We start from the raw sequence: 12,745 nt of genomic DNA, 5'->3' as shown, positions 1-12,745 counted from the left end.
GCCCCCTTGCCAGCGGGAAAAATTGTTGGGACAAAAGCAGAGCATCTGAGGCTGTTGGAGAAGGGTGAACTAGCCAGTCTGTGGCAGACAGGACAGAGTGAGGCCTACACAGATGGTCCATTTCACAGCCGTATGTACCCCAGACTGGAACATGTGTCTGCTGGTGCACATGGGGGCTGAGAGCTGAACATGGGAATGGAGAGCAAACCCAGGGGGAGGACTGTGGTTGGCTGCGAGGAGACAGCCTGAGGGGACAGGAGGGAGGTAATCCACAACCAAGAATGCTTGTGGAGGAGGCTCAGACTGCCATAGAAGCGAGGCACCACTGTTGAGTGACGTGTGGGGTGTGGGGTCACCATTACAGCCTCTCTCTCCACACGTGCTGGCCCCCTGCCCTGCCAGGCACTAGAAAAAGCCTCCACCAGGGTTGGTCTTCTTGTGCCTGCTGCCAGGCACTAAGAAAAGTGCCCCCCATCCCCTAGGGCTGACCTTCTCGTGCCTGCTGCCACGTGCTAAGAGAAGCCCCTCCCCTTGGGCTGACCTAGGAATGAAAGGCTAGGAAAGGCTCCCGCTAGGACCAGATCTTTCATACCTATGGCCACTGGCTTTCTCTCCCACCTGTCACCACCAGGCCCCCACAACCCAGGCAGTTGTGCCACCTCCACACCCTGTGCTCACCAGGGCAGACTCAAGTGCTCCAGGGCAGCCATGGGAGCAGACTCCTATGGGTGGCCCACACACAGGGGTGTGGGGCTAAAACCACAGCTGAGCCCCAGGGGTGGGATGACTAAGGAAGAGGAACAAAAATCTTTCCTGTGCAGCTGCACAAACCACAGATTAAATTCCCACAATTGGCTTGGTAAACCCTGGGTCTTTGAAATATATGAACAGACAGTGGGTGTTCCCGCAACTGAAACCAGTCTAGCTCTAGCAGCCATGGACTTTGGGGACTAGTACACATGGGAGTTGGGCCAGGTCAGTGGCTGAGCTGCCCCTCAAGTGCCCAGAGGGGGACTAGAGACTTACCTAGAGGTTTTGGAGGGCCTCCTGGGGAGGTGGAGATTGGCTGTGATTCATGGTAGGGACAAGGACACTGGCAGCTGAGACCCCAGTAAAATACAATTATTACTGTTTTTAATGTTTTGCTCTGTTGTGTTTTTTTAAATTTGTTTTTACTTTTACTTTTATTTTTGTTTAGTTTTTTAAAAATTTTAATATATTTTAAATTTTTCTTTATTTCTATTTCTATGTTACTTTTTTGTTGTTCATTGTTTTTTCCTTGTTTTTTTCCTTCCCTTTCTTCTGTTTTGTTTTTATATTTTTTCCTTTGTTCTATTTATTTTTATGTGGTTTTTTTTTTTAATCATTTTTTCCTGTCATTATTTTGATTTTGTTTGTTTTTTCCCTCAATTTGCATTCTGCTTTTGTTTTGTCTTTTATTTTTTGTTTTTGTTTGTTTTGTTCTTAATTTTTAAATTTCATTTTGGGATTCTTTTGTTTGTCTGGTTGTTCTCTTGTTTTTCGTTTTCTGTTTTTATTTTTGTTTTTTATTTTATGTGTGTGTGTGGTTTCTTTTGTTTTTTGGTCTTGCTTTTACCATTTGTCTAGGGTTTTGTATGTTCATTTGTTTGTTTTTAATTGTTCCCATTGTTGTTTTTGTCTTTGGTATTTGTCTTGGGTTTTGTTTGTCTGTTTTCATTTGTTTTCTTCCTACCCCACCCCTTTTTTTTTTCTTTTTTCTTTTTTTTCCCTCTTTTTTTGTTGAGCGGTGCAGCTTGTGGGGTCTTGGTTCCCAGTATAGGGGTCGGGCCTGAGCCTCTGGGCTGGGAGCGCTGAATCCAGGACACTGGAATGCCAGAAAATTCCTGGCCCCAGGGAATATTAATCAGTGAGACCTCTCTCAGAGGTCTCAATCTCAGCTCCAAGACCTGGCTCCACCCAACTGCCTGCAAGCTCCAGTGCTGAATGCCCCATGCCAAACAACAAGCAAGACAGGACCACAAACCCACCCATCAGCAGATAGGCTGCCTAAAGTCATACTAAGCCCACAGACACCCAAAACACACCACCTGACGTGGCCCTGCCCATCAAAGGGGAAAAAACAGCTCCACCCACCAGAATGCAGGCACCAGTCCCTCCCACCAGGAAGCCTACACAAACCACTGGACCAACCTCATCCACTGGGGGCAGGCACCAGAAATAAGAAGAACCATGACCCTGCAGCCTGTGGAAAGGAGACCTCAGACACAGTAAGTTAGACAAAATGAGAAGACAGAGAAATATGTTGCAGATGAAGGAGCAAGGTAAAATCACACAAGACCAAATAAATGAAGAGGAAATAGGCAATTTACCAGAAAGAGAATTCAGAGTAATGATAGTAAAGATGATACAAAATCTTGGAAACAGAATGGATAAAATACAAGAAACGTTTAACAAAGACCTAGAAGAACTAAACAAACAAATAGTGATGAATAATATAATCACTGAAATAATACACTAGAAGGAATCAATAGTAGAATAACTGAGGCAGGAGGACGGATAAGTGAGCTGGAAGATAGAATGGTGGAAATAATTGCCATGGAGCAGAATAAAGAAAAAAGAATGAAAAGAATTGAGGACAGTCTTAGAGATCTCTGGGAGAATATTAAATGCACCAACTTCGGATCATAGGGGTCTAAGAAGAGGAAGGGAAAGAGGAAGGATCTGAGAAAATATTTGAAGAGATTATAGTCGAAAACTTCCCGAACATGGCAAAGGAAATAGTCACCCAAGTCTAGGAAGCACAGAGTTCCAGGCAGAATAAACCCAAGGAGAAACATGCCAAAACACATATTATTCAAGCTAACAAAAATTAAATACAAAGAAAAAGTATTAAAAGCAGCAAGGGAAAAGCAACAAATAACATACAAGGGAATCCCCATAAAGTTAGCAGCTGATCTTTCAGCAGAAACTGCAGGCCTGAAGGGCGTAGCATGATATATTTGAAGTGATGAAAAGGGAAAACCTACAACCAAGGTTAGTCTACCCAGCAAGGCTCTTATTCAGATTTGATGGAGAAAGCAAAAGCTAAGAGAATTCAGCACCACCAGACCTGCTTTGCAACAAATGCTAAAAGAACTTCTCTAGGCAGGAAACAAAAGAGAAGGAAAGGACGTACAAAAACAAACAGAAAAACAATTAAGAACATGGTAATAGGAACATACATATCAATAATTACCATAAATGTAAATGGATTAAATTCTCCAACCAAAAGATACAGACTGGCTGAACGGATACAAAAGCAAGACCCATATGTATGCTGTCTACAAGAGACCCACTTCAGACCTAGGGACACATACAGACTGAAAGTGAGGGGATGGAAAAAGATATTCCATGCAAATGGAAATTGAAAGAAAGCTGGAGTAGCAATACTCATATTGGACAAAATAGACTTTAAAATAAAGACCATCACAAGAGACAAGGAAAGACGCTACATAATGATCAAAGGATCAATCCAAGAAGAAGATATAACAATTGTAAATATTTAGGCACCCAACATAGGAGCACCTCAATACATAAGGCACATGCTAACAGCCATAAAAGGGGAAATTGACAGTAACACAATACTAGTACGGGACTTTAACACCCCACTTACACCAATGGACAGATCATCCAGACAGAAAATAAGGAAACACAAGCCTTGAATGACACATTAGACCAGATAGACTTAATTTGTATTCATAGGAAATTCCATCCGAAAGCAGCAGAATACAATTTCTTTTCAAGTGCACATGGATCATTCTCCAGGATAGCTCACATCTTGGGTCATAAATCAAGCCTCAGTAAATTTAAGAAAATTGAAATTGTATCAAGCATCTTTTCCGACCACAACACTATGAGATTAAAAATCAGTTACAGGAAGAAAACTGTAAAAAACACAGATATGTAAAGGCTAAACAACATGCTACTAAATAACCAGGAGATCATTGAAGAAATCAAAGAGGAAATTAAAAAATACCTAGAAACAAATGACAATGAAAACGATGACCTGAAACCTATGGGATGTAGCAAAGGCACTTCTAAGAAGGAAGTTTATAGTAATACAATCCTATCTCAAGAAACAAGAAAAATTTCAAATAAAGAACCTAACCTTACACCTAAAGCAATTAGGGAAAGAAGAATTAACAAAACCTGAAATTAGGAGAAGTAAAGAAATCATAAAGATCAGAGCAGAAATAAATGAAATAGAAATGAAAAAAAACAGATAGCAAAGATCAATAAAACTAAAAGCTGGTACTTTGAGAAGATAAACAAAATTGATAAGCCTTTAGCCACACTCATCAAGAAAAAAAGGGGGAGAACTCAAATCAGTAAAATTAGAAATGAAAAAAGTTACAACTGACACCACAGAAATACAAAGGGTCATGAGCAACACCTACAAGCAACTACATGCCAATAAAATGGACAATCTGGAAGAAATGGGCAAATTCTTCGGTACAACCTTCCAAGACTGAACCAGGAAGAAATAGAAAATATGAACAGACCAATTGCAAGTAATGAAATTGAAACTGTGACTAAAAAGCTTCCAACAGACAAAAGTCCAGAACCAAATGGCTTCACAGGCAAATTCTATCAAACATTTAGAGAATAGCTAACATCTATTCTTCTCAAACTCTTCCAAAAAATTACAAAGGGAGGAACACTCCCAAACTCATTCTACAAGGCCACCATCACACAGAAAAAGAAAATTACAGACCAACATCACTGATGAACATAGACAAAAAAATCCTCAACAAAATACTAGCAAAGTGAATCCAACAACACGTTAAAAGGATTATATGCCATGATCAAGGATTCTTCAATATATGCAAATCAATCAGTGTGATACACCATATTAACAAATTGAAGAATAAAAATCATATGATTATCTCAATAGGTGCAGAAAAAGCTTTTGACAAAATTCAACACCCATTTATGGTAAAAACTGTCCCTAAAGTGGGAACCTACCTCAACGTAATAAAGGCCATATATGGCAAACCCACAGCAGACATTATTCTCAGTGGTGAACAACTGAAAGCATTTCCTCTAAAATCAGGAATAAGACAGGGGTCCTCATCCTCACCACAATTATTCAACATAGATTTGGAAGTCCTAGCCATGGCAATTAGAAAAAGAAAAAGAAAAGGAATCCAAATTGGCAAAGAAGAAGTAAAACTATCACTGTTTGCAGATGACATGATACTATACATAGAAAATCCTAAAGATGCCACCAGAAAACTACTAGAGCTAATCAATGAATTTAGTAAAGTCTCAGGATACAAAATTAATACACAGAAATCTCTTGCATTCCTATACATTAACAACAGAAGATCAGAAAGAGAAATTAAGGAAACAATCCCATTTACCATTGCAACAAAAAGAATAAAACCTAGGAATAAATCTACCTGAAAGACCTGTATGCAGAAAACTGTAAGATACTGATGAAAGAAATCAAAGACAACACAAACAGATGGAGAGATATATCATGTTCTTGTATTGGAAGAATCAGTATTGTGAAACTGATTGTACTACCCAAAGCAGTCTACAGATTCATTGCAAGCTCTGTCAAACTACCAATGGCATTTTTCACAGAACTAGAACAAAAAATTTTACAATTTATATGGAAACACAAAAGATCTCAAATAGCAAAAGCAATCTTGAGGAAAAAAAAAAAAAAGAGCTGGAAGAATAAAGCTCCTTGACTTCAGACTATAGTACAAAGCTACAGTAATCAAGACAGTATGGTACTGGCACAAAAACAGAAATATATAGATCAATGGAACAGGATAGAAAGCCCAGAGATAAAGCCACACACCTATGGTCACCTAATCTGTGACAAAGGAGGCCAGAATATACAATGGAGAAAAAGCCTCTTCAATAAGTGGTGCTGGGAAAACTGCACAGCTACATGTAAAAGAATGAAATTCAAACACTCCCTAACACCATATACAAAAATAAACTCAAATGGATTAAAGACCAGAATCTAAGGCCAGACACTGTAAAACTCAGAGTGGGAGAAAATATTTGCAAGTGAAGCAACTGACAATGAATTAGTCTCTAAAATATACAAACAGCTCGTGCAGCTCAATATCAAAAAAAACAACCCAATCAAAAAATGGGCAGAAGACCTAAATTGATATTTCTCTAAAGAAGACATAGAGATGGCCAACAAACACATGAAAAGATGCTCAATGTCACTAATTATTAGAGAAATGCAAATAAAAACTACAATGAGGTATCACCTCACACCAAGTCAGAATGGCCATCATCACAAAATCTACAGACAATAAATGCTGGAGACGGTGTGGAGAAAAAGGAACCCTCTTACACTGTTGATGGGAATGTGAATTGATACAGCTACTATGGAGAACAGTATGGAGGTTCCTTAAAAAACTAAAAATAGAACTACCATGTGACTCAGCAATCCTACCGCTGGGCATATACCCAGAGAACACCATAATTCAAAAAGACACATGCACCCCAGTATTTATCGCAGCACTGTTTACAATAGCCAGGACATGGAAACAACCTAAGTGTCCATCAACAGAGGAATGGATAAAGAAGATGCAGTACACATATACAGTGGAATATTACTCAGCCACAAAAAGGAATGAAATTGGATCATTTGTAGAAATGTGGATGGACCTAGAGATGGTCATACAGAGTGAAGTAAGTCAGATAGAGAAGGACAAATATTGTACATTAATGTATATATGTGGAATCTGAAAAAAATTGCTATAGACAATCTTATTTACAAAGCAGAAACAGAGACACAGATGTAGAGAACAAATATATGGATACCAAGGGGGCAACGGAAAGGGGGTGGGGTGTGGGATGAATTGGGAGGTTGGGATTAACATACTCTATTGATACTATGTATAAAATAGATAATTAGTGAAAACCTACTGTATAGCACAGGGAACTCTACTCAGTGCTCTGTGGTGACCTAAATAGGAAGGAAATCCACAAAAGGGGAGATACATGTATACCTATAGCTGATTCACTTTGCTATACAGTAGAAACTAACACAACATTTAAAGCAACTGTACTCCAAAAAAAATAAATCAGTATGCTGAGTGAAAGAAGCAGACAAAAGCATATATACGTAAGATTCTAAGTGTGTAAAATTCTGGAAAATCAAACTAATATATAGTGACAAAAAACCGATCAGTGTTTGCTTCGGGCCATGTATAAAGAGAGGGATGAATTGGAAAGCATCATAATCTTTTGGGGAAAATGAAAATATCCTATTTGTGGCGGTGATTTCACAGGTAAATACCCCATCAAAACTTAACGAAGTGTATACGATAGATGAGGACAATTTATTATATGTAAATTATAACTCAATATAGGTGATATTTAAAAATCCAAAAGCTTACTTAGAAATGTATTAAAAGTGCAGGAAGCCAGACACTGTCATGTGCTGCTGATGGGAAGGTGAACAGGTCAGCCCTGGGGCATTCAGCTTGGTATTATCTATCAAAATTATGAATGCAGTGGCACTTTTGACTCAACTAGTCCACTTTCAAGAACTTATCCTACTTCTGCACTTCTTAAATGATGTGTTTGCAAGGTTACTAATTGTAGCATTGTTTGTAATAGCAACTAATAAGGCAATGGTTAAATAAACCTTCGTACATTCTTGCAATGAAATACTTAAGCAGTTGTGACTTAAGAAAGAGGGAGATCTTTGAGTACTAACACAATATATCCTCCAAGACATTTTAAGTGACAGAAGCAAGGGGCCTGACAATGTGTATTATGCTGATAAGAGAGAAAGTATATGTTCGAGTTTGCTCATATTTATTTGCATACAAAGTATCTGGAAAGATACATAAAGAATAATAGTGATTATCTTATGGGGAGAACAGGAGGTGACAAAGGGCAGAAAGGGGACAAGGAGACTCTTCCCTATACACTGATAACATTTTATTTTTGAACTAATTTATAATAAATAAATAGATAGATAGATAGATAGATAGACAGACATTTGAAGCTATTTTAAGATAAAGTCCTGAGTAGATGTGTTGTAAACTAAACTGGAAAAATAAGATTACACAAGGATTTCTAAAATTTTATAAGATGGTAGATATTCTTCATGGCATAAGATTGTATTAAGTTTGGATTCAGTCATTTTGTTTTGCTTTTATATTTCTAATAATGATTATATTTCTTAGAATTAGACATGGTTAACTAAGTAGTGATCAACAAGTGCTACAGAAAGTAAGAAGGAAAGAAAGAAAGAAAGGAAAAGAAAAAAGAAGAAAGAACAATGGTCACAACGTTTCCACAGTCCAAACTCAGTAATATGCACCAGTCCCCTTCATGGGACCCTGGATCAGTCTCCTTAGTAGGCCTCAGTGGGGCCTGGCATCTGTATTTTCCTAAAGTTCTACAGGTGACTTGGTAAATGCCGCTGGAAAGGGATCATTATAACTGGTGCCTTGGGTATGGCTGAACCAGATGTGGTATATGGTGTGTCAAAGTAGAAGCACAGTTTTACAAAATGAATTCTATTTGAAATCATACCTGTTTTTGAATGTGAAACTTTCTCTCTGGTGGCCCTACTTTATATTCCCTTTAGATATGTGTAGAGTCAAGTAACTTTAATAGTGTATTTTTCTTGGATGTGTTCCAAGTTCAGGTCTCTGGCCACCTCCATTTGGGAAGATAGAACGTAGTGTTTAGGATATTCAAGCCAAAAGTATCTGAAATACCTTCTAACAGTATGGCTTCTTTGAGCTAAAGAAAATGATGGCATTACAGAGAAAAAGTTTTACATGTCCTTGGAATATTTAGAACTAAGGAAAGACTTTTTCCTTAACTTTGGATAATATGAAAAAGGGATGAAGAAATATGGACGCAGTCATTGTGGTTTTTAATTTCATATTTTTTTTTCTTTCAGTTGGCTTTTGAAACAATGAGTGTTATATCCGTGGTCACTAACTGTGCTCTGATTGGAATGTCACCACAAGTGAATGCACTCTTTCCAGAGTCAAAAGCGGACCTCATTTTGATCGTAGTAGCAGTGGAGGTAAGTGAGCATTTAAACCTATTTTAAATAGTCTCTACATCAGAAGCCTGTGTTATTCTAAGGCAGTGATGTCCCTGGCTGTCAGTGATGGGCAGGTTAGCAATATTCATTTATTGGTGAGAAAGCAAAGCAGTTCAGGTGATGAGAACACAGGCTGTCCATTCCTGGTTATTGCCTATGTACAAAAAAGTCACTGTGGTGCAAACAGGACAGTGACTTTTCTAGCCATTGTGCTGGCCTGTCTAGCGTTGTGGAGATAAATCCTATTTGAAATAGAATTCTGTAGATTTAATGTTTTTTTAGTCTGTTTGAGGGAATCTGTCACTTCCACTTTCTAAAGCAAATCCTGAGAAATACTTTTCGATCATGACTTGTCTCATTTGCAACAGGTGTGGGATTCATTGTAAAGCACTCTAAAACTACAAAATGTAATGTGTAGGAAGACTCATAATTTCACATACCAAGTATAAGTAGGCTGTCTGTGTACTTTTTAGGTATTTGTCTTGTTTATCATGTTTCTGAATACAGATTACCGTAACATCTTGAAAATTAAGCACTAGCCAATTGCAAATGGAAGAATTTGCAGGAATTTTCTTGTTGCTAGTGATTATAGTTGTCAGGAATATTGTGACCTTTCATTTTTAGATACTAAAAAAATATAACAGTTGTGGAAAATTTTCAAAGCAGAATTTAGTAGGATCATAGAGCAGTTATTCAGGACTTCGGGCTGATCATAAGAAATGAAATTGTGAACTTGTACATTTCTAATAGGGGCTAAAGAAATATATTCTGCTTTGATCTATTTGCTCTTTTAGTGTATTTGATAGGAGTCTGTGTTCATGATCGAAGCTATATGTAGAGCATGCATTTTGGAGAATGATTTTAGACAGCAGCAACCAGGAAGGGAAAGAGAATGGCTTTGCAGATAAAAGTAGGTCTGTTTTGAATTTTGTGAGTTGAACAGGATTTTGGAGAGCTATTTGCAAGGCAATTTATTACCTGTGGCAGTAAGAGAACAAAACAGAGATACCTTAGCGGATGGCCAGCTGGCCAGGCTCACAGTGCATCTTGTTGATTTACGGTATGGCCCTTGAGACTTCCCTGGTGGTCCAGTGGTTGAGAATCCACCTTCCAGTGCAGGGGATGTGGATTTGATCCCTGGTCGGGGAACTAGGATACCACATGCCCTCGGACATCTAAGCCTGTGCACCGCAACTACTGAGCCCGCGTGCCACAATGAAAGATCCCGTGTGCTGCAACTAAGACTCAACACAGCCAAACATGAATGAATGAATGAATAAATAAATATTTAAGATACGGCCCTTAACTTTGCAGATCTCAGAAGTTGTCTTTCCAGCACCATCCAGAGCTAATTAGGCTTTGGGGCTGACTTACACTTAAAAATCATGAGATTCACAAGGGACTGACCAGAATACCAGGTAGTTAATTTACCATAAGGAGACTCTTCTGATGCTTATAACAGTCGGCATTAAAGTAGAAGTGGAATTGCTTCCTAGAAGATTTCTTGGTAAATTTAGAAGTAGAGAAAGAGGAGTGTAATACTCTTGAGAGATTCAGAAAACCTGAAAACCATCCCTTTGCTCAAACAGAGCAGAGCTCTTTCATGAGCCAGATCTTGGTGTCCATCACCATCCTCTGAGCAATGCTGGTTGATTTCAGTGCTGCCCACTTCTTGATTTTGCCTTTAGTGTAGTCTTCTGACTGGCCCAGTCTTCCTGTGTATTCCCATTAATTAGACCACTGGGTTGTTTTTGTTTTTTTTTGTTTTTGGTTTTTATTTTTTTTCTGTATTGGTGATCTCTTAATCAGATATCCACAGCCTGGTTCTTCTTAATTAATGAGGGAGATTTCCTGGCCTACGAGAGTGTCCTGCAGATGGCTAACCTCAAGTGTTGCAGGCTGGTTTTGCTAGTCTAATCCTCACGGATTCACTTAATCTGCAAGTTTTAATGGGTACTTTGTTGTTGTCCTGAGGTTCTAACCCTTATGCCTCCTCTTACATTTTTAGTCTCTTCGTATAGTTTTAAAACAACTGTTTTACTGTCATTATCTAAACTAGTTCCTTAGAGTACAACAGAAATAAGCCTCTATTTAAAAATCTTGTGAGGAAAAACCTTAGATTTTTTACGGAAAATTTGTTAGCCTATAATTGTGACTTTAATTTTTACTTTATTATGTTTTTAAGCTTTTTATTTTGAAATAATTATGATTCAAAGGAAATTAGATAGTACAGAGGTCCCATGCACCCTTCACCCAGTTCGCCCCTGTGGTTACATCTTACGTAACTGTGACATGATTTCAAAACCAAGAACTTGACATTGGCACAGTGTGTGTGTAGTTGTCATTTTATCACATGTATAGATTCATTTAACCACCCTCATAATCAAGATACATCTCCATCACCACAAAGTTCTCCCTCCTGCTACCCCTGTATAGTCTCACCTGCCCCTCAACCCACCGTCTCTAACCATTGACAGCCATGAACCATCTCTATACTTTTGTCATTTTGAGAATGTTATATGAATGGAAACATACAGTATGTAAACTTTTTCTTTTTCTTTTCTTTTCTTTAATTTATTAATTTATTTATTGGCTGCATTGGGTCTTTGTTCCTGCGTGCAGTCTTTCTCTTGTTGTGGTGAGCAGGGGCTACTTCTTTGCAGTGCGCAGGCTTCTCATTGGAGTGCCTTCTTTTGTTGCGGAGAATGGGTTCTAGGCGCATGAGCTTCAGTAGTTGTGGCACACGGGCTCAGTAGATGTGGCATATGGGCTCTAGAGTGCAAGCTCAGTAGTTGTGGCTCACGGGCTTTGTTGCTCCACGGCATATGGGATCTTCCCAGACCAGGGATTGAACCCGTGTCCCCTGTATTTGCAGGCGGATTCTTAACCACTGTGCCACTTGGGAAGTCCATAAACTTTTCTTTTGGAATTTGTCGCAGAGTGAATTGTGTCTCTCCAAAAGATCTGTTGAAGTCCAGACCCCTAGGACCTCCATATGTGGCCTGATTTGGAAATGGAGTTGTTGCAGCTGTAATTAGTTACAATGAGGTCATATGGAGTGGAGTAGAGTAGATTACCTTATCCAGTGTGACTGTTGTCCTTACAAGGAAAGAAGAGACACAGAAACGCAGGGGAGAGTGCCCCGTGATGAGAGAGACCAGAGACTGAAGTGCTTTAGCTGCAAACCAAGGAACCCCAAGGATTGCCATCAATCACCAGAACCCAGGCAGCACCAAGGAAGGGTTCGGCCTACAGCTTTTAGGGGAAGCAGGGCCTTCTGAAGCCATGACTTCTTGTCTCCAGATTGTGAGACAGTAAATTTCCTTTGTTTTAAACCACCCAGTTCATGATGCTTTGTCACGGCAGCCCTAGAAAACTAATACAATAACCTTTCTGTTTGAACTTCTTTAGCTGATTCCTTTCGTCTGCTAGTGACACAGTCTCTTAGTTTCTTTACCTGATAACTTTTTTTCCCTCTTTCATTCTTGGAGGGTAGTTTCACAAGATACAGAATCTGTGGATTACAATTCTTTTCTTTCAGCACTTGAAAAATACTTTGGCACTTCTTTCTCCAAGGTTTTAGATAAGAAATCTGCTTTCATTCAAACTGGTGGTCTTCTATAGGTACTGTGTCCTTTTTTTCTGGCTGCTTTCAAGGTTTTTTTCTTATTT

The 12,745-nt window shown here is 38.8% G+C and overlaps 1 protein-coding gene across 1 annotated transcript in view; it reads left to right on the top strand.

Annotated features, from left to right (window-relative positions):
- The window catches only part of ANO10 (anoctamin 10), a 238,280-nt gene that overhangs the window by 54,376 nt on the left and 171,159 nt on the right, over positions 1 to 12,745 (top strand). Inside the window, exon 11 of the mRNA XM_057705975.1 lies at positions 8,924 to 9,052. Within this exon, the coding sequence (XP_057561958.1) occupies positions 8,924 to 9,052 (129 nt within the window). The remainder of the gene's footprint in view (positions 1 to 8,923; positions 9,053 to 12,745) is intronic.

Source organism: Hippopotamus amphibius, chromosome 13 (assembly GCF_030028045.1).
Source record: "Hippopotamus amphibius kiboko isolate mHipAmp2 chromosome 13, mHipAmp2.hap2, whole genome shotgun sequence".
NCBI lineage: Eukaryota > Metazoa > Chordata > Mammalia > Artiodactyla > Hippopotamidae > Hippopotamus > Hippopotamus amphibius.
Note: the sequence above shows the minus strand (reverse complement) of the source record. Positions and strands in the feature narration are given on the sequence as shown.